We start from the raw sequence: 21,733 nt of genomic DNA on the forward strand, positions 1-21,733 counted from the left end.
TTCACTGCCTGTATTTGTATAGCTAGAGATACAAAATTTCCAGACAACAAACACCCATTCTACTTAGAAAAAGAGCGTTGAATAGGAAATGGTTCTGCATGTCAACTAATTCACATTTATTTTAATGAGTTGAGGTATGTTTTCAGAATTGTTTTATGAGTCAGTATTTTGCTTGACGTACATCCACTTCAGAATGATTGAAATGTGCTTTGATGTAGCTTTTGAGTGAGCATCTGCAAATAATGTTCAGGCATCATTCTTACGAAACCTTTGTTCCTACACCTGCATTGCTAATTGGCATAAAACCTACTCTAAAAGTCGTGTGCTATAGTTTTTCAGCAGATATTCGTATTCCGTTTATACATTAGCTACCACTCCCGAATTACTGTTCTGTAAAGAATAAACAAACATTTACATCTCATTATCAAATATTAGGGGCTCTCTGCTGCACAGTTCAGTTGTGGAGTGTTCTGGATATAAACGCAAAGTCAAAAGTTAAGATGAGGACAGGAAGTGACTTATGTTCTTCAAATTTAATGGGATGCTGTCATCCAGGCTTGTTTGACACTTTTTTAAAAATAAAGTGTCTGATAAAGGCCTGTCACAGGGATGGCTGCCTCCTGAGTACCCCTTCATGGGCAAAGGTCACTCTGTGGCACTCTGTGCACGCCGAAAAGAATTGAAAAAATGTCATTCCAGGTTGAACAAAAGTTTTGTTTCATTTTTGAGTTTGTGCCTTTTTTAAAAAAAAAATCTTGAAGTATATTTCAAAGCAAAAAGTAATTTCTAATCAAAATGTTTCATTTTGATTGTCAAAATGAAACGTTTCGACTTTCTCTGCATTTTTTTTGACTGAAAAAATTTGGCAAATTTGACACAAATTTCCAAAATGTTTCAGTTGACCCAAATCTTCTCTTTCTTTCTTTCTTTCTTTCTTTCTTTCTTTCTTTCTTTCTTTCTTTCTTTCTTTCTTTCTTTCAACCAAAAAAAAAAAGTTTAGTCTGACAAATGTCACCTAGCTTTAGCCCTAAGTGCAACAATTCCAAAGAAGCTCAGGTCCGCTACATTCTCTGGGCACACACCTGCCTGTTGCCTCTTCCATTTCAGCCCTGCTGTTGGTGAACTCTTTTCTGTAAGGCCTGGGGAAAGGTATGCACGATCAAAACCAAGAGTGAAATTGAGAAACTGCAAAGCGATGTCAAATGCACAAAATATAAGAATTGGAAACAGAGAGAAAAATATTATTGAATCCATTCTAATGACAGTTTTCTTAAGGGGTTACTTTGGACAATATTAGATAGAAACTCTTCAGTTGGACGTGTAGTTGTTTTTTTCAAGTTGACATTGTGCCTTTCAATAATACAGTTGTCTTGTCTGTGGTCTATCTGCAAGTCTCAGCAAAAAGGTCAAGGATTTCATCAACACAGAAACTAAACTACTCTTTTCCATGTAGAAGTATGGTCTTCCAGGGAAGGGTTAAGACACATTGGTGAGGCAATGTTGGGAAGCCTGTCCTTACTGCAGCCCTGTGAATAAACAAAGGTACCTTTCTGAGAAGCATTAAATGTACTCAAATTACTTTATTTTAAAAGGTAGAAAAGCACCCTGCTTCAGGAAAGCATCAAGGACAGCACATGCGTAAGTCCCATGTATGTCAACGGGACTTAAGTGTGTGCTTTAAATCAATTACATGCCTAAGTGCTGTCCTGAATATGGATGGACTCTCCCGGGTGGATTTAAGCATGTTTTCATGTGATTTCCTGAATCTAGGCCTAATTGTATGACCCCAGCATATTCTACCTGTGTCCTTATTATACAGATGTTTGTCAGACATCTTTATGTCCAAATTAACCATGTTAGGAGACCAAAAGGGAAAATCACTGACCAATATCCCTTCTGTAGAACTGTAAAATAGGTTACTATTTTCTCCTCTCTTGGCAACCTTGATGTTGAATGAAGCCCTCTTCCTCTGTGGCTGATATCAACATCAAGAACATCCACATCAAGCAACGCTGCCAGTGTCAGGAAAAAGCAAGAGTAGGATGGTGTTAACAAGGTTGCTTGCCCCTCCATGGGCCGGAGGCCTGGGCCTAGACAACCTTGATTTACTGCAGAGGCACAACTGAGAGAGTTCAGCTGTTCCCTCATCCACGGTAGCAGGAAGCTACAGAGAGCGGGAGAAGCTCAGGAGGCTCTGTCTAGAGAGACTGCAGTGATTGAGAGAGGCTCCTGCAGGGAAGAGCTGAGACCAGTGGAGTCGCTCCAGCTAGAAAGGGCTGGAGTAGCCTGCTAAAGCAGAAACACCAGGGGAGTTTGGCGCTGTGCCCAGCTGGAGGGAAGATTTGTGTGTTTATTTTTTACCTCTAAGTTAATAACCAGCTCCTAAGGAGGGCTGTTGTTATTGGACTTGTAAAAGTCTTTTCTTTGAGTTAACTGAGGAACTGAGCAGCCAATTGTAGGGCTGCCCTGAGGCCTTGAGGGGGCACTTGGGACACCGCCAGCCTGGTGACAGATGGGAATTGGGCTTCAGCATTTACTATAACGTCATAGCTGTTCCAGCAAGAATATGTAAACTGTAGTGGTCGCCTGTTTCTCCTTTAATGACATCACTATGCTGTTTTTGGCAGAAACTCAGCAGAGTTTCTCTGTTTTCCTTTTATCTGCTCGTGCACGCCGTGTGTGCAGTGTGACGGGGCCACTGATTGAAAATAAAAACAATAAAAATAAACAAACTAACCCAGGCTCTTCACAGAAGTTAAACCTGCTAGGGGAACCTCCCACTGATTGACTCATCATAGATCAGTGCTTTGAGAGAAGCCTGAGGGAGTGGATGGAGATTATAAGAAGCAAAGTGCAGAGCAGAGATCTTGGCTGCACTCGGATTTCTAACGAATGTTTGGTATTGGCTCAGGAGATCAGTATTTGACAGTTCTGCATCTAGAACTGTTTGCCCGAGATCCGAGGTAAACGCACCACTCCCCCAGCGCAGGGAGGTATTAGTTGCACATACGGCACCAGCCTCACCCCTACCCTCTCTCCTGGCATTCTGCTCGGCAGCTTTAAGTTCCACCAGAGGCTCCTTGGGTATCACACAGATGGAGACTGCAGTGGGCACATGTGGAATACCACACCTCAATACCACCCTTGTCCCCTGCCAGCACCACAGTTCAGACTTGCGCTGGCCACTTCTAGGCCCCACCGATGGAGAAGTTGGGTCTTGTTTGTTCCTCTGCATCCCTTCTCCAGCGGGCTTTGCATCAACTGGGTCCTTGATCCCTGCTGTCTGACAGCAGAAGCTGGTGTAAGCCAGTGGTGAATGTGACTCTAGCACTCTGGCTGTGAGTAACTCTAAGCGTTGTCCTGAGCCCATTCGTTGCCTCGTGCTCCCCCTTCTCCTCCCTCGCCCTGCTCCTTTGGGCTGAACAAGTTTCTCTCCTTGCTTTGGCCAGGAATAGTAGAGAGACTGCTGACATCAGCACTCTAGCCTGTTGTTTTGCTGAAGTAATGAAATGAAATGTGGGTGATGGAACAGCAGTCAGCCACAACAATTTCAGTGCCTAGTCTCTGATCATTCCAGGGCATCTCAAAGCACTTTACAAAGTTGTACAGTAATTTATTAATACAGTCTGCTGGACCAAGCTTGCAGCTGAAAGTAAAGGAAGACTTGAGTCTTCAGTTTCAATGTACGCCACTGACATCTCTAGGGAGTCGGCATGACTCAAAGAGACTTGTGTGTTAATAATGAAATAGTTCTGCGAACCTTAAAGGGATATTGTCAGGTCAAATTTGGGCCCAATTGTATGTTTTGAAAATACAGGCTCTTATTGAACATAAGACCATAGAAATGTTTGCATGCATTTAAAATAAATGGAAACTTGTTTATTATTGTTATTTGAAAGGAACTATTCTCAGGAAGGGTTTTCAATCCAAATAAGGCTCCATTGTATTAGTGCATGGGACATGGAAAGTATAAATGATATGAAACAAAGTGCAACATATGAGTATGTGGGGAAGGTGAAAGAAATGCAAAAAAACCCACAACAGAATGGACTTGATCCACATAGGGAAGATCTATTCTGCATACAGGCAGCTTGTGAGATTAAACAGTCAAAGGCCAACTTCAATGTGGCACTCAAAACGTTTCTGCACCCTTATAGATATATATGCATTCTTATGTAGTCTTTACAGTTTCTGCAGCACTGTAATCACATGATGTTTAATTGCAGGATGTCAGACTATTGCCCAGATCACACTCTATATTATTAAACTATTTTTCTTTAACATTAGATACAGGTGTGTAGCATTTTGCAATATTGTTTACTACTCTGCATATGCCAGAGAGAGAGTTGATTAAAGTCATTCAATACAATATATCTTTATATGGGGAACAGATGATTAATTATAACATACAATGATACTGAAAATTTGCTGGCCATATTTAGAACACCTAAATTCACAGCTCAGTTATCATCCTAGTTAGCTGCCTCTTCTCCTAAACTACACCTAAGGAAGTTTAAGCTCAATTTAACTATACGTGCATGCTATTTTTATAGCTTACTACCTCATGTCCTGAATTAAACCTAAGGAAGGCTGTGATATGCACAGATAAATTAACTTAATAATTAATTGGCTCATATTCTCAACTGCATCTAAGGAAATCTGTGTCACTGATTGAAAAGAAAATGCATTGTACGTAGAGTAGTATTTAAGTCAAGGTATTTAAAATAGCCACTAATTAGTTTGGTTTTGGTGGGAGGCCCTCCAGAGCGGTGGACTTCAGAGTTATTACCTCATTGGGATGAATAGTGCAGGTCATACTTCTCAGTGCTGTTGCTGCAGACTCAGGCAAGTGTCACTGCATCAGTTATTCTCAGGCCATGTTTGGAAACTTTCAGGAACATAGCAGTTTCCACAGTGGATCAAACCCAAGATCCATCTAGTGCATTAGCCTGTCTTGGACAGTGGCTAGTACCAGATGCTTCAGAGAAAGGTGTAAGAACCCCACACTAGGCACATGTGGGATAACAACACACCCCCTCCCCCACCCCCCCAACTCCCACACACATAGATCTGACCCTGATCTCTAATCATTAAAAATTGGCTTAAACCCTTAAACCTTTTCATCACACCATGAAGTCTAAAAATACAAATGTTTTAAATGAAAGCTGAGAGATGAGACTCTGACCCGATTCCCTTGCTCCAGGAGCCAGGCACTGGGCATGTTCCTGTCATGCCTATTAACCTAGCCCTGTGTGCGTGATAACTTAATTTTTTCCTAATTTGATTGCTTCATCATCTAACTTTAATTTAGCTCATGCTCAAATGGAATTATACTTACCTTCTCTACAGTGGATGAATCAAAGTTTGAGTCCACTGACAGTCTTTGAATGTGCAGTAAGGTATTCTTAACCTGATGCTTATAGTCCTAAGGTCTCTCTTTACTCAGCACTCCAAAAAGGCAGCATAATAAGGTTCCTTATGTAAATCATTCTCTATACACAATAGGCCTGTTTCTGCACTGCCTATCATTGTTGTGTACATCTGTGTAAGGGGAGTGTAGTGGTAGAAATGATTAACTCAAGGTGCAAGGCTGGGGAGAACCAGGTTTTTTGTAAAAGCATGCATGACTAATAACATGTTGTCCAGTGGATCAGATTAACTGAAAATATTGAGTAATGGAAATCAATGCCATAAACTTCACTTGCAAGTCTAAGGAACAACCAATATTCAATTGCAAATCAGTGCTTTTCTGATCATCGGCAATTAAGAAAAAGAGCTAGGAAAACATCTGACCAAAACCAAACTAAATTTAACCTGAAAAGAAGTTTTCTAATAGATACTGCAAGATATATTAAGGGCCATGAGCACACACAAGCGAGCAGCATGCCAATGCTTTCTCATTATATGCACACAAATGTAACTGCTGGTGCTTTGTGACAAAGCAGACTCATTGCTCATAATTATGGAATTACAGGGAGACAACTCCATGGTGCACCCGAGCGTAGAATGCCACTAAAAAGCCATCTACTTATTTCCCTGGAAATGAATTATCCAATCTGCTTGGCACAATATTGCCAAAACAAAAATCAAATTTTTAATAATGCCAATTAAATTTTGTAGCAGTAGAGAGCACCATAAAAAAGAAAACTACATGGTGACCATATTACTTAGTGCAGTGACTCAGATAGTCTAACTCGGAGCTTTAGCTGGCATGGAGCCCAAGTTCGTGACAGGTGTATGGGTAGTTAATTACAGAATCCTAGGCCTTTTTCTGCTCCAGTTTCTAGTAGGTCATCCATTTCTTTCCTCCCCCCCTCTCACCTTCAAATGCAGTGTTATTCCCCAGGGTATTTATTATTAGTAGATTCGTTTTAAATGTGCAAAGTGATTCTAGATTTCTCCACTTCCTTTGGGGGAGACTATTCCACATTCTAATTGATTTCACTATCAAGAAGTTTTTTCCTTATATTGAGTCTAAATTTCCGCTTTCTTTATTTCATCCCATTTTTCTTGTTTGCTGTTACCACACTGAATAAATCCTTTCCATCTTTGTTGTTCACATCCTTCAAATACTTGTAAGATGATATCCTACGTTGCTTGTCACTTAGCCAAGTTATGAATATTTAGGTCCTGGTGCTGCAAACACTTACGCAGCGTGAGTAACTTTATATAGATGAATACGCCTATTGAACTCAATGGGGTGTTCACCTGTGTAAAGTTAAGTGCTTGAGTGTTTGCAGGATCAGGGAACTTAGCTTTTAAATCGTCTCTCATACACTAGCTTCTCCATCCCCCTAATAATTTTTGTTGTTTTTCACTTAATTGCCTGCATAATGTGATGCCCAGACAAATACGCCATGTCAGGTACAGTTGCTCCAGAACTGTTCAGAGAGGGATTGTCACATCCTTGGTGAAGTGGGATTCCTCTGCATATGTTATCCAAAATAGCATTGGTCCTGTTTTTGCTATGTAGAATATCACAAACTCATATCTAATCTGCTGTTCCAGATTTTTCTCTCTGCTTGTTTATTTCTGGTTAGGATTATTTCTCCCTAAATGTATGAATTTGCATTTTTCCAAGTCAAATCTCCCAACCATATTGCTCACTATAATTCCCTTTCTCTTATTTCTCTGTCCATCCTGTAACTTCTAACACCTCCCAAATTAGTGGTATCTGCAAATTTAATCAGCCTGTTCCTTTATCATCATCAAAGATGCAAAGTCTACTGAGGACTGTTGTGCCAGCCAAAGTGACCACAGCTAATAGCATCTCAGCAGGAATCATACAATGAAGTTACCAGATCTGGCTCAGTCCCGTGAATCCAGAAATGTCTGGAGCAGTCCTGCAGGTGATGCCATTTAGGATCAAGGCATGCACCTCTTTTCACATCAATAGAGAATACGGTGTACTGTGGTGCATTTGTCCATCCTGGCAACATGGCTGAAGAGCATTCAATGCTGCTTTTGAATTTAGTGAGTGGCTGGAGAAAGGCCAGATCTCTGCAACATTATGGCATTTCACACAAAGTCAAACCAGTTTATGCTCAGAATTTGGTGCTGAGAGCGCCTATAAAACAGCCTTCTAACATTCCCATCGCAAAACCAGATGGCTCTTCCTGCTTATCAACAGATCCATGTTTTTAAACTCTGTCCTTTGGGGGTGTTCTTTTAATTAAAAACTTCAAGGTTTTTTTCATAACTTAAAAAAAAGTACATCTGGTTTTAAGTAATGTATAAAAGGTGTTTTTCTATGTGCAGTGAACTATAATTATACCAAGATTGCATCCCAAGGAGTTGCGTGCCTGTGTAAATAAGAAGATAACAGAATGGGGGCTATCCACTTTATTGCACTGAATACAGCATGTATGGTTCCATTTTGGTTTAGGTGGAGCCCATTCTTCCTGTATAGAATCCTCCTTTCCCAAAAGGTTCCCCAGCTCCTTGTGGGCGGGTGGTGTATGTGTGCATTTGGTGCAAGGAGCTCATGACCCTCAGAGACCAAGTTCGGGCTCTGGAGACCAGAGTGGCTGATCTAGAGCTAAGGGAGACAGAGAGGTACATAGATCAGACTTTCCGGGACACAGTAGAACGGTCCCAGCCCCAGTCTGACAGCCTCTGTGCTGTTGAGGAGGATGAAAGTCTCAGGGAAGGAGAACATCAAAGTGGAGCAGTGGGAAACTATCCCGTAGTTGGGACCCTGCTTCCAGATGATGTCATGGTCTCTTCTAGCACTGATGATGCCTCTCTGGGTGAGGAAACTCCAGTTATTAGGAAGAGACCGGTAATAGTAATGGGGGATTGGATCATTAGAAATATAGGTAGCTGGTTTTGCGATGACCAGGAGAACCGCATGGTGAATTGCCTGCTGGGTGCAAAGGTAGAAGATCTCTTCATAGAAGATTAGGGTTGGAAGAGACCTCAGGAAGTCATCTAGTCCTACCCCCTGCTCAAAGCAATGCCAATTCCCAACTAAATCATCCCAGCCAAGGCTTTGTCAAGCCGGGCCTTCAAAACCTCTAAGGATGGAGATTCCACCACCTCCCTAGGTAACCCATTCCAGTGCTTCACCACCCTCCTAGTGAAATAGTTTTTTCCTTATATCCAACCTAGACCTTCCCCACTTGAGACCATTACTCCTTGTTCTGTCATTTGGTACCATTGAGAACAGTCTAGATCCATCCTCTTTGGAACCTGCCTTCAGGTAGTTGAAGGCTGCTATCTCTTGAGACATCTAGACAGGCTTATGTGTAATGCTGGGGAGGAGCCAGGGGTTGTGGTACATGTAGGTACCAAAGACATCGGTAAAGGTAGGAGAGAGGTCCTGGGGGCCAAATTTAGGCTGCTAGGTAAGAGATTGAAGTCCAGAACCTGCATGGTAGCATTCTCTGAAAGCTTCTGGTTCCATGCACAGGCCCACTTAGACATACAGAACTCCAGGGTCTCAATGCATAGATGAGACAGTGCTGCAGGGAGGAGGGGTTTAGATTTATTAGGAGATGGGGAACCTTTTGGGAAAGGAGGATTCTATACAGGAAGAATGGGCTCCACCTAAACCAAAATGGAGCCAGATTGCTGGCAGGTAAAATTAAAAAGGTCATAGAGGAGTTTTTAAACTAGGGCTGGGGGAAAGACAACAGGTGTGGGAGAGCACACGGTTCAGACAGAGACATCCCTTAGGGAGGATCTATTAATGGGGATTCTCTATGTCCTAGTAAGAGGAAAGGATGGAAAGTGATAAAGTACAGGTAGGATCAGATGAGAAACAGTCAAATGAAAAAGAGTCCCATTCAATTACATCACATAATGGCAGACAGCTAAAAAAAGTGACAAATTTTGTAAGTGCTTATATGCAAATGCTAGACATCTAAATACTAAGATGGGTGAACTTGAGTGCCTGGTATTAAATGAGGATATTGATATAATAAGCATCACAGAAACTTGGTGGAATGATGATAATCAATGGGACACAGTAATACCAGGGTACAAAATGTATACGAATGACAGAATAGGTTGTGCCGGCGGGGGAGTGGCACTATATGTGAAAGAAAGCATAAGTCAAATATAGTAAAAATCTTAAATGACCTAAACTCTGCTATAGAGTCCTATGGATAATAATTCCATGCTTCAATGATAAGAATATAGCAGTAGGAATATACTACCGATCACATGACCAGGATGGTGATAGTGACTGTGAAATGCGCAGGGAGGTAAGAGAGGCTATAAAACTAGAAAGCTCAATAATAATAACGGGGGATTTCAACTATCCCTATATTGACTGGGTACATGTCACCTCAGGACGGGATGCAGAGATGATGTTCCTTGACACCATAAATGACTGCTTCTTGGAGCAGCTAGTCCTGGAACCCACAAGAGAAGAGGCAATTCTTGATTTAGTCCTAAGTGGAGCGCAGGATCTGGTCCAAGAGGTGAATATAGCTGGACTGCTTGGTAATAGCAACTATAATATAATTAAGTTTAACGTCCTTGGGGGAGAGACATCAAAGAAGCCCACTGCAGTAGAATTTAACTTCAGAAAGAACTACACAAACATGAGGAAGCTAGTTAAACAGAAATTAAAAAGTACAATCCCAAAAGTGAAATGCCTGCAAGCTGTATGGACATTTTTTTAAAACAACATAATAGAGGCTCAAATTAAATGTATACCCAAATTAAAAAATACAGAGAACCAAAAAATACCACCATTGCTAAACAACAAAGTAAAAGAAGTGGTTAGAGGCAAAAAGGCACCCTTTAAAATCCCACTGAGGAAAATAGAAAGGAGCATAAACTCTAGCAAGTCACATGTAAAAGTATAATTAGACAGGCCAAAAAAAAATTTGAAGAGTAATTAGCCAATGACTCAAAAACTAGCAGCAAGAATATTAAGTACATCAGAAGCCGAAAGCCTGTTAAACAATCAGTGGGGCCACTGGATGATCAAGCTGCTAATGGAGCACTCAAGAAAGATAAGGCCATTGTGATGAATTCACTGCAGAGGCTGTGAGGGAGATTCAGCACCTGGCACTGGGGCACTGGCTTCAGGAGCTACCCATCATATCTATAATAAATAAGAATAACCCCACCCATCCCAGCAGAATCCAAGGGAACACTACCCCCAGTTTGATACTTTGCCCTTTATCACTACACTTTCTTTTTGAGCCTCCAGCCAATTTTCAGTCCATAAGGCAGTGTTCACATCTAAACCAATGAGTGCATTTTAAGAGTAAATTTTTGTGAGATACTAAATCACATGCTGAAATCTAAACATACAACACCTGCGGCAGTGGCTTCATTCACTCATTTTGTAAATAAATCAAAATTTGTCATCAAGTTGTCTGGCAAGATTGTCCTTTTAAAACCCATGTTGCTTATTACTTATGATTTAATTAGCCTGTAGATCTTTGGTGATTTTTTTGTGCCTGTTCTATTTTATTAGGGATTAAAATTGGGTTTCTTGGATAATAAGTGGCATTAAAGGTTTTATTGGTTGTTTTGTGACTAAACAAATGTTCATATAAATATTTATAAATGTTAAAAATAGAAACAAAAATATACATTTCTAAGTATTAAACAAAATTTACCCTCATCTGGTGAAACTGAGCAGCAAGGGGTATTTTTATCTGGTTTGTACTTCTTCCTTGTGTTCCCAATATCCAAATCTCTAGGTTCTCAGGCAGATTTACCTTGATCTGAGCCTGTTCTAACCCAAAATTCAATCTTAGGCTTGGTCTGCGCTAGCAAATTATGTCGGTATGACTATGTTGCTCAAAGGTGTGGAAAATTGAATCTGTGTCTCCCAGAGCCCTGACTACTGTTCTAGCCACAGGACCCTGTAAAATGAGTATAATAATGCTCCCATGTCTGAGAGATTTCCTGAGATTTAATGTTTGCAAAGCAGTTTTAGATTGTCAGGTAAAGGCAAACCATTGTTATAACATGGTGGGAAAAGGTGACATTGTTTATGTGTTCCAATTCTAAAAGTCACTCCCTGATACCAATGTGACTTTTCAATGCTGTGGGAGCTATCAGCTTGGTTGAATGAACTAGCGGAAGAAAGCATTTTGAATGTGCCAGGAAGCCACAATGGCTTTTCAGGCATGTCTTTAAAAGAAAGCTTTTCCCATCTACAAAACTAGCCTGAAAAAGATACAGAAGCTAGACTCCATCAAGACCGTGTCTCTCATTCCAATACAGTATAGATACATTACACAGAGAATACAGAATCAAACTTATTAGCAAAGACGCTTGAATTCAAGGGTGATTTAGTTGAATAGTGGGAAGGGTTTTTCTAAAACAGGATGATCTCTCTTGATATACAGCTGTCAGAGTAATGTCCGGCTGGATTTTGCAATGCTTATCACCAACTACAAAGTTAAAAATTAGATGTTTTGTTTAGCTTTACATGCATGTGTTAAGATAATTTGTAAATAACATGTTTTACTGCTCCTTACAGAGAAAAACACATTGATTATAGAAATGTTCTTGACACAAAAAAATAGGGAAATTCTTTAAGGCCAAAAAAATAGATAGTATTATCCTGGTACAGTTATTTGAATTTCTGTCACAACATGGAAGGTATTAAATCCGATACTGTGCAACTGGACACACAATGGGCATTTGGTTAAGGGAGAGTGGATAGCAGGATAGTACGTTTGTTATATTTGTGTCTTTTCTTGGAGCCAGAAAGCAAGGTTTGTGCCTAATTAATATCATACTAGGAATTTTAAGCCAGGAAATTTGTAAACCCCATACTTTCTTTCTCTATGAAAAAGCAGTCTTTTCTAATAATTTAATATGCTAAGAATGATCTTTTAGCTGTCCCATGCTATAGTGCATAAGAAGTAAAAAATAACAACACTTTTCTGGTTGAAATGTACTTGTTGCAGTTTTCACTATAGATTGCTTGAGGGGAATAATTTTCATAGAGCGGACATCATTTATAAATGTGAACTAGCATGGTGCTTCGTCTTAATGTTTCTATGAGCCACAGCATATTTATGTACCAATTTGATAACCTTGTCTTTAATTCCAAACTGAAAAGGCATTTGGTAATGAAATGACTATTATTTTAGACCATTTCGGTTTTTGAGGTATTATTGTGTATATAATTCTTTTCTTTAAAATTGTGATCCTTGTATATTATTATGTCAAACTCAGATTAATCATGACAAACAACATTTTCATAACCCAGGAAATGTTAACATATTACATTCCTTGCTTTGGAAAGATAAAAGAAGTGATCACAGAAAACACATTTTAATTTCCATTCTACCCTGCAGGCCATTTAAGTGATATAATTTGCATGTCGATCCCATTTTCACCCACCAATTACTATAATATGTCATGTCCATATTTTTAGTCCCTGGCTTTGTTTCATGTTTGCATTGTTTTGAATTTGCATGCTGTCTGTATTACTTATGCATGACATCTACATTAATTTCAAGTTGAATGTTTGCATATTCTGAAAGACATTCATGGATCATTTATTCTACATGTGTATTTTTTTCTTTTGTTTTCAGTTACTAAAGTTTAAATATGCTTGAAATGTAAAAGTGGCATGAAACTTTTGTGACACAGGTAAAATACCTGTTTTCATAGGTTTTTAAGTGTTAACATTTTTGACTTCACAACTTTTAGAAATCTGTCATATTCTAGAACACCTTCTATGCTGTTAACATAACAAATTATGTTATCAGCCGCTAAACTTATTTCATTGTATATTTAGGACCAAATCCTGGTTCCTTTATGCATGCAAACAGTCCCAAAGAAATTGGATTAATTGCTTAAGTGAGATGAGAAAAAAATGGCTCTGAATGCCTAATGCCTATATCCTGCTACGATTTAATAGAATGTGATGAAGCTGTCTACAAAAATAACACCTTTTGTCACACAAAATGCCCATTCATCTAAGTATTAACTCGCCATATGTGGAGTTATGGCAGGATATGCAGCTGAATTTGCTAAGAAATATTGTGCAGCAGCAGAATTCAATGACTAGATTATATAAAACTGAAACTATACGCACCAAGACTAATGAATGACTATGGTGTACAAACTAAAATGAAAGTATTGTCCCTTTGATTACTTGAACAAGTCTTTGAATTGTACCTCACACATTTCAAAATTAAGGGGGGGAAATAAAACTTTTATTATGGAACTTCAAACAGCTGCCAAAAATAAATATATATTTTTAATTGGCACAGAGTTGAACTTGCATGTCTACTGGAAGTGAATCCGTGGATCTCTTCGATTTCTCCTTTACAGCCTACTCTTTTCTAGACAGTGAATTAATTCTGGGCAGAATTAAGCTCAGTGGTCTGACTTGAGATACACTGAGCCACTCACAATTGCCATTGACTTCAATTTGAGTGTCAGCACTTCTCAGGTGACATGCCCTGGAGAGGGCTGAACCAAAACCCCAGATCCAAGCACCCCTGAAATTTGGATGGGAGGGGAGGGAGAAATCCGAATCCATGACCATATTTGGATCCAAATGTTGTAAATGGATCCTATCATCATAATGGGCTGAACCAAAACCCTTTCTTGGAACAACCCCAAGCTTTGGAGTTTCAAAATCTGGATCTGAAGTTTGTGGCTTGAGCCCATCTGTAATAAAACTGATCAGTCTTCAAGACATTATGTCCTTTAAACTGCAATCCCTATTGGAAATCATTTCTGATTCTTTTCAACCACTTGGTTTTGACTGGTTTGAGTCACTACAGTTCTCTCCACTTTTACAAACTAGTTGTTTTGTCAGCATGAGTGTGACAACAATTAGACGTCCCTGTTTTTGCCCCATGCCTTTTCTCCTTCACAGTCATTCAATGACAAGCGTAAAAAGAACTTCATCTTTTCACGAAAATTCCCATTCTACAAGAGCAAGGAGCAGAGTGAGCAGGAAACAAGTGATCCAGAACGTAAGTAACCTCTTGGAGATGATGTCACATGCAGCACAAAAATGGGTGACACGCATGACACCAGTACCCTACACATCTAGGCATACAAATAGCAAAGGCAGGCAGGTGAGGTATTACTACTGTGACCAATGTATGATTGCAGTCTGGATCCAGCTGGTGCTCCCTTCCCTTGAAACATCCTTTTCAGAGTAAGATAAAGCAGTGACCTTGGCTTCTGGCTGGAAGAGTTCAGTGTATAAATTTCTTCCCTTTTTCGTAAATGTTGCTGATTATTTTTGTTGTTTTAAATCCAGTTCTTTCCTAGATAAAATGTTCCAATTCAGAACTGGCCCAAACTGATGTAAAATCAATTTCTCCTAAATTATTACATTAATTTTATTTTTGGTTTAAAAAAACCCCAAACATTCCAGTATCATTTTAATGTCTACTACTTTTTGGACTTAATCTAGATGGCTCTAATCTCCTTTTTGATTACAATTGATCACTTTGTTGAGTGTTTTAATCCTGAACTGAAAGCCACACTCAGTGACTTTTTCTATTTCTCATCAGTTTTCTTCTAATTTTAAAAAGTAAAGTTAAAGCAATGATAATCCTCTGAATAGAATCTGGTCACTCACTGCATGCCTATATTATATATTCTGAGTATCCAGAATAATGTAATGTGTATGCTGGTGTTATACCAGAAGAAATTTAGCCTTTCCCCCCCCCCTTAATATTCTTTCCCTGCAAATTGATCCGCTAAGGATTCTTTGGTTTTTTGGTTTTGGTTTTTTTAGCTGTAGCAGCAGAAAGTACATAATGGTCACTGTCTTTGGGGAACATTACTGTGGAATATGGGTTTAAAGTTGTTTCAAAAAGAGAAAGCAGGGATCCAGATTGCTCCATCTGCATGGTCAGTCATGGTAGTATCCATTTCAACTCCACTGACTTCTTCCTTCCTCTTCTGCGGCTGTTCTTCCTTTCTCATTGCTCTCTCTGGGGACTTCCGTGCAGGACATCCCCGGATTAGGTGACGACGGTTATGGAACAAAGACTCTGAGTAAGTTCCCAGGAATGGTCACTTCAACTTTTTTTTTTTTGTGTTCTGTTTTTGTTTTGGCTTTTGTTCCTTCTCTGAGGACCTTCCATTCCCAGCATGCACAAGATAGAGTTTTATTTGTTACCCAGCTGTGAATGCACCAAAAATGTTTCAATTGTTTTGTTCTGCATGACAATATTAAATAACATACAGTGTATCAAACAGACACTTTTACTTCTGATGTAATAACACCTTTTGTTTCTGACAGTATGTTTTTGTTCCCATCATGGCAGTTCTGTAGATAGTAGCGTACCTAGAACTTGTACTGCTGCCTAGAATGCGCAATCCATCTTGATATGAAGGGAAAGTTAAACATCTCGAGAAGATCAATAGAAAATTATTTTATGCTGTCGCTTCTGCATTTTCAGCTTTTTGCATGGCAGTGTTTTTGTTACTTTGCCAGATTGTAGATTAGTACATTGCTGTTAATGGAAGAAACTATTGCAGGCGAGAAAAGGCATAACCTTCTCCATAACTAATTTTAGAGTTGTGTCACCATTAGTGACCAATCCTTGGTCACTACATTTGAGCAATTTCTTATTCTGGTATGCGGTGATCCTAGCTCAGGAACTGATATTCTAGAGTATACAGCATTTTGTCAGATGATTCTTCAAAAATAATTTGTTTCCTGTAATTTATTTCTAGAGAAATTGCATAGAATGAAATAAATTATTTGCAACTGAATTCCGTATACTTAACTACATTAGTATGCTGTATCCAGCCCTGAATAAGTCCAGCATAATAATACTACTTACACGTGCATTGGCTGTTTTCTTCCTTCAGTGCTTATTCTTTTTCTTAATTGAGGCATAATGTATATGAATGTTACCAATGCATCACCTACTGTTCCGTATGTGATTTTGGTTACAAAAATGCACGTTCATGCACACATTTTAAAAGATTAAATGCCTGGGTTTTTTTAATTGACATGTTAAGTCATATAATGGTTGACTTTCCCTTTTAAAGGTGAAAACTTTGTCTCTTGAAGAGCAGAGGGAGAGTTATACAATGCTAGTTTTCTGGATGATGTGCAGAATTATGATTTTGCCATGACTGAATAGCTTATGGAAAGCATGATAGCATTGCATAAAATGAACCAAAGTCCAACTGATTAGATAAAGCCCTATTAAATACCTCTTCCCAGAAAAATATAGGTCTCCCTAATACACCATTTTATTGTGCTTGCAAACTATTTGCTGACTGTCTCCATTGTTAATACTGAAGCTAGTTTTCAACTATCCGCACAATTCTAGATCCCTGCAGCCCCAGCCCGATAGTACATGTATCATGTATATTAAATAAAATATAAATAAATATATTATATAATAAATACATTTATTAAACCAACACATTATTTTTAATGGCACACAGTCTTACAATGGGCTATAGATTATTGGTTAATAGAGGCCTTCATGATTCTGTATAAAATATCAATTTGATACCACATGTGTTAACAACAACAACTACTACTACTACAAGTCTGTAAGTATATGTTTTAAAGAGAACAGGAGTACATGTGGCACCTTAGAGACTAACAAATTTATTAGAGCATAAGCTTTCGTGGGCTACAGCCCACTTCTTCGGATGCATAGAATGGAACATATATTGAGGAGATATATATACACACATACAGAGAGCATGAACAGGTGGGAGTTGTCTTACCAACTCTGAGAGACCAATTAAGTAAGAGAAAAAAAATTTTTTGAAGTCTCTCAGAGTTGGTAAGACAACTCCCACCTGTTCATGCTCTCTGTATGTGTGTATATATATCTCCTCAATATATGTTCCATTCTATGCATCCGAAGAAGTGGGCAGTAGCCCACGAAAGCTTATGCTCAAATAAATTTGTTAGTCTCTAAAGTGCCACAAGTACTCCTGTTCTTTTTGCAGATACAGACTAACACGGCTGCTACTCTGAAACCGTTTTAAAGAGAGATCATCAGGATAAATTTTGCTCCAAATGTAAAAATGAACCTTTTACTAAACCCTAAAACCAATGTTTTCCATGATTGTTTTTAATTATCATCCCTTTCCCCCCCTCCCATTCCTGCAGCGCCACTCTGCACATGGACAGCTGTGTGTATTTGGAGGAGGGCATGGTACGCTGCGGGGGAGGCAGGGTGCTCTCCATGGTATTGTTGCTTGACAAGCCCACAGGGAAACAACCTTGGCCATGAATGCTGTTTCTACTGTTGCTCTCTCTCCAGGTTTCAGAGTAGCAGCCGTGTTAGTCTGTATCCGCAAAAAGAAGAACAGGAGTACTTGTGGCACCTTAGGGTACATCTACACTACAGGGGGGAGTCGATTTAAGATACGCAAATTCAGCTACGTGAATAGCGTAGCTGAATTCGATGTATCGCAGCCGACTTACCCCGTTGTGAGGACGGCGGCAAAATCGACTTCTGCGGCTTTCTGTCGGCGGCGCTTACTACCACCTCCACTGGTGGAGTAAGAGCGCCGATTTGGGGATCGATTGTCGCGTCCCGACGGGACGCGATAAATCGATCCCCGAGAGGTCGATTTCTACCCGCCTATTCAGGCGGGTAGTATAGACCTAGCCTCAGAGACTAACAAATTTATTAGAGCATAAGCTTTCGTGGACTACAGCCCACTTCATGCATCCGAAGAAGTGGGCTGTAGTCCACGAAAGCTTATGCTCTAATAAATTTGTTAGTCTCTAAGGTGCCACAAGTACTCCTGTTCTTCTCTCTCCAGGGAGTATTAACTTCTGTGAGTTGCCTCCCTTTAGTGGGAGGGTATGGGCCAGCTGCAAGTGGGCAGGCAGTGACAGCGTGAATTTAGATAGGAGCCCAAGGAGTATTGCGGAGGAGCTAGGCCTTTCCATGCCTCACCTCTGCATGAATGCCCCAGTTTGAGGACCCCCCTGGACTTTTGCCAGCCATGCCCCCTGCCCACTGATTTTCAGTACCCCAACCCCACTCAGACATGATGGTGTAGGAGCTCAGACTGCAGACTCTTCCTTTGACCTCCTTGTGGCTCTATCCACAGCAAGGCATGATCTGTGCCTTAGTTTATGTTGTGGTGGATGCGGGCTACATACAGCACCTGCTTTTCATTTGAGGAGCATATTGGCACAAGACATTATGTTGCTGAAGCACATTCTGTTTGTCCTGGAACTAGATTTTTAAATCCAATCACATCTAATTATGAGACTATGATTGGTCTGATATGCATCTTGCTCTTTCCTGTAAAAGCCAACAGCTGCCCAGACCTGTCCATCAACAATGCAAAATACAGAAATATTTGACAGCTCCTTGCAGTCTTTACCAGTAATTTGTTTGTGCTCTGGAGATTTTGCCAAGGAGATATGCAGATGATGATGCTTCTTGGAAAAAGTGGTCCAAAGCCATATGTTCATTAGCTTAACAATATAAACCCCAGTGGCAGAGTAGACCATGCAGCTGTATAGGCATCATGGCCCAAATGTTCAAAAGTGGCCTCTCATTTTGGGTGGCTCCGTTTTTTGGTGCCCAACTTTAGACACACATACGACTTTGCATCTAACATACCAGTTGAATTAAGTCAATACATCTTTTCAACTGGACACCAAAAATGAAGCCACTCAAAATTAGTGACTACAGATCATTATGCCAATTGTACCCTCTACATCTGCTAGGAGCTGGCATCCTTTACAAAGAGGAAACCACCCTTAATGGTGTTGTCTGAATTGAAGATGAAATTGAGTCCCCCAGAGGGGTCTATATTAACTTTTTACCAATTTTGGGGTGGAGACTCATCTCTGTCTCCTATCCCTCCACCCTAATAAATGAGCATTAGCAGAACAAAAAGCATAAACTATGACCAGGACCTTTTTAGATGCATCTGGGAGGGCTGTGGGCCAGCTGCAAGTGGGGAGGCAGTTCCAGTTGGCTGCTATCTTCCATGTTCTGACCAACGGATTTTCCCTGCCATGTTTGAATGTCTGAACTCATGACCAAAAGATTAACCCCATCTGACCTTAGAGGCCCTGGATGTCCATAGACAACCCCAGCTTCCACATATGATGAGCTTGTGCAAAGTTCTTCATGCCCTTATCGAGTTCCAGTGATACCTGCCCAGAGCTACCTGGTTAGTGGCCTCATTCCAAAAGCACAAAGGAAAAAACATTAGCCCTGCCAACTGCCCTGTCATAAACCACCCCTTTTGGTCCCACTCCTAACCCTTCCAGACACAGTTTCCTTCCCCTTTGTCCAGGCAATCAAGATATTTCTGGAAGACAGTGTTGAGGTCTCCAGGGGGAGTAGATATTGTTATGGGGTTTCTTGCACTTTTCTCTGAAGGAGCCAGTATTGGAGACAGGATACTGGAGTAGTTAGACTGCAGGTCAGCACCCTGATGGTAACTCCTATGGTTGCATCCAGGCTGCTTCTGACAACGATCCTCCCTCCCCCAACCCAAACCTTGAGAGCATTAATCTTGCTAACTGCCAGTACTGTCTGAAAAAGGTTCTGACAAGCCCTGTTCTTTTCATAACTGGTATTACTGCTTTATGGCGAGCTTTGCATAAATAAAAATAAAACATATGGTAAATCCATTGACTGGCAAACCCTAAGAAGATACCTTGCACAATGACTAATGACCGGCACAAAGGGTGGAAGAAGAGCTCTAACTGTAATGAGAACAGTTCCTATGCATTAATTATACACATTACTCATAATTAAGAATAATCTGTCTAAACACCCAGATCTTTGCATAATTAGCCTAAACGTCTAGGGAAGTGTGAATGGACTGCCATGTATTTTGGCATGCAGATGTTTGGGATGTCACTGCCCCTTTATACAATTCATCAAGGGGAAGAAGTGCCACTGCCAGAGACATTACTAGCCACAGGTGTGTAGCCCCCTTCTTGATATACCAAGAGATAAAGCTTTCATCTTAATGGTATGAGTTATCTGAGATTTTCAGATGGAGCTGCTGCACTGATTTTACTTCCACTCTGAACACTCACCTTTGCATGAATGTGGCAGATCTTTTAAGTTCTAGCTGCTTCGTGGTGCTTGGTTATATTCTTTAATTTGCTGTACTGTTCTTGCAGAACATGTTTCCTCTAATGCCAGCGATAGCGAAAGTAGCTACAGTAAGTTATTGCTTTCGTTTGGGGCTCTTTACGTTGCATTGCTTGTTTTGTTTTGTTTTTCTCTCCTTGCTGCTCTTTTTTAACTTCAAAAAAAAAGATTATTATTGGAGCAAATGGCTTGAAATGCAAATTTCTAACCATATTTCGGGAACGAAACTGTAAAAGAGAAATGGTATCCCTTATGCAGCTAATGAGCATGAGTTTTGTTAATTTGAACGCTTTCTGGGAAATGAAACCAAACCTGACTTTGGGAAGGTTTACGAAAATTTAGATTTCTTGGGTACTGTTGGGTAAAGTCTCAGTAGGGATGGCTCAGCATTATCATGGCATTTCTTGATGACTCTTTTAAAAGGAAAACTACTCCACAAGAGCCAAATTCGCAAAAGCACGGCCTCCCTTGTGCAGTTGCAATTTGCATTAGCACTTCCGCACCTGAGTTGCAAATAAAGGAGTCAAGGTGCAAGTTCTCTGATTTGAAGATGCAGATCATTTTCTGGGTGCCAATTTCTTAATTGGAGATTGCACCTTCAGAAAGGTAGGATGGGCCTTAGGGCCTTTGGAAACTATACACCGAATCTCAAAGATTCCTTTCCAATTGAGGCCATGACCATGCAATTTGAGCCATGGAGAGGGACTGCTACACTGTGCCAAAGTCCCATTGAAATCCTGGGCATGGAGTCCATTTGCGTGAATCAGATTGTGGGATTAATGGGGATTGTTTGCATTACTTCACTCCCCCGCATGTATTATTGATACTGAAATATTCAGGCAATGTTAAAACATTTTTCCAAAAATGGTGAAAAAAGTACGAAATAATTAAAATGTGACACAATTGTCTGTATGAGAAAAGATAACCAAAAAGTTATGTTACGCTCCAAATCTCTCTCTGTTTATTTGATTGCATCAAGCCATTTGCTTAGCATATGCAGCTGTTCACCAGTCACAGAGCACTTGTCATGGGTTAAGTACCTGTATACATTAAGGTTACCATTGGTTTCAAACCACATAGTTACTTATCTTGATATAGTGCGTAGCAGTCAGTTACTGTTAATAAACACTGCTTTGTTTCAGCAAAGTAGATTTTTTACACCATTCAGAAATGGAAGACTTGATTTATTCTGTAGTGAAAATGATTCCCTG

The 21,733-nt window shown here is 40.0% G+C and overlaps 1 protein-coding gene across 14 annotated transcripts in view; it reads left to right on the forward strand.

Annotated features, from left to right (window-relative positions):
- The window catches only part of DLG2 (discs large MAGUK scaffold protein 2), a 1,481,925-nt gene that overhangs the window by 1,434,836 nt on the left and 25,356 nt on the right, over positions 1–21,733 (forward strand). For 8 of the 14 annotated variants that reach the window (XM_054015731.1, XM_054015736.1, XM_054015735.1 and 5 more), the window contains 2 exons: positions 14,318–14,417; positions 20,552–20,593. In XM_054015731.1, the coding sequence (XP_053871706.1) occupies positions 14,318–14,417; positions 20,552–20,593 (142 nt within the window). Of the gene's footprint in view, positions 1–14,317; positions 14,418–15,410; positions 15,457–20,551; positions 20,594–21,733 lie in introns of all 14 variants that reach the window. The other 6 variants (XM_054015734.1, XM_054015738.1, XM_054015745.1 and 3 more) reach the window with 3 other exon arrangements.

This window comes from Malaclemys terrapin, chromosome 1, assembly GCF_027887155.1.
Source record: "Malaclemys terrapin pileata isolate rMalTer1 chromosome 1, rMalTer1.hap1, whole genome shotgun sequence".
NCBI classification, from domain to species: Eukaryota; Metazoa; Chordata; order Testudines; family Emydidae; genus Malaclemys; species Malaclemys terrapin.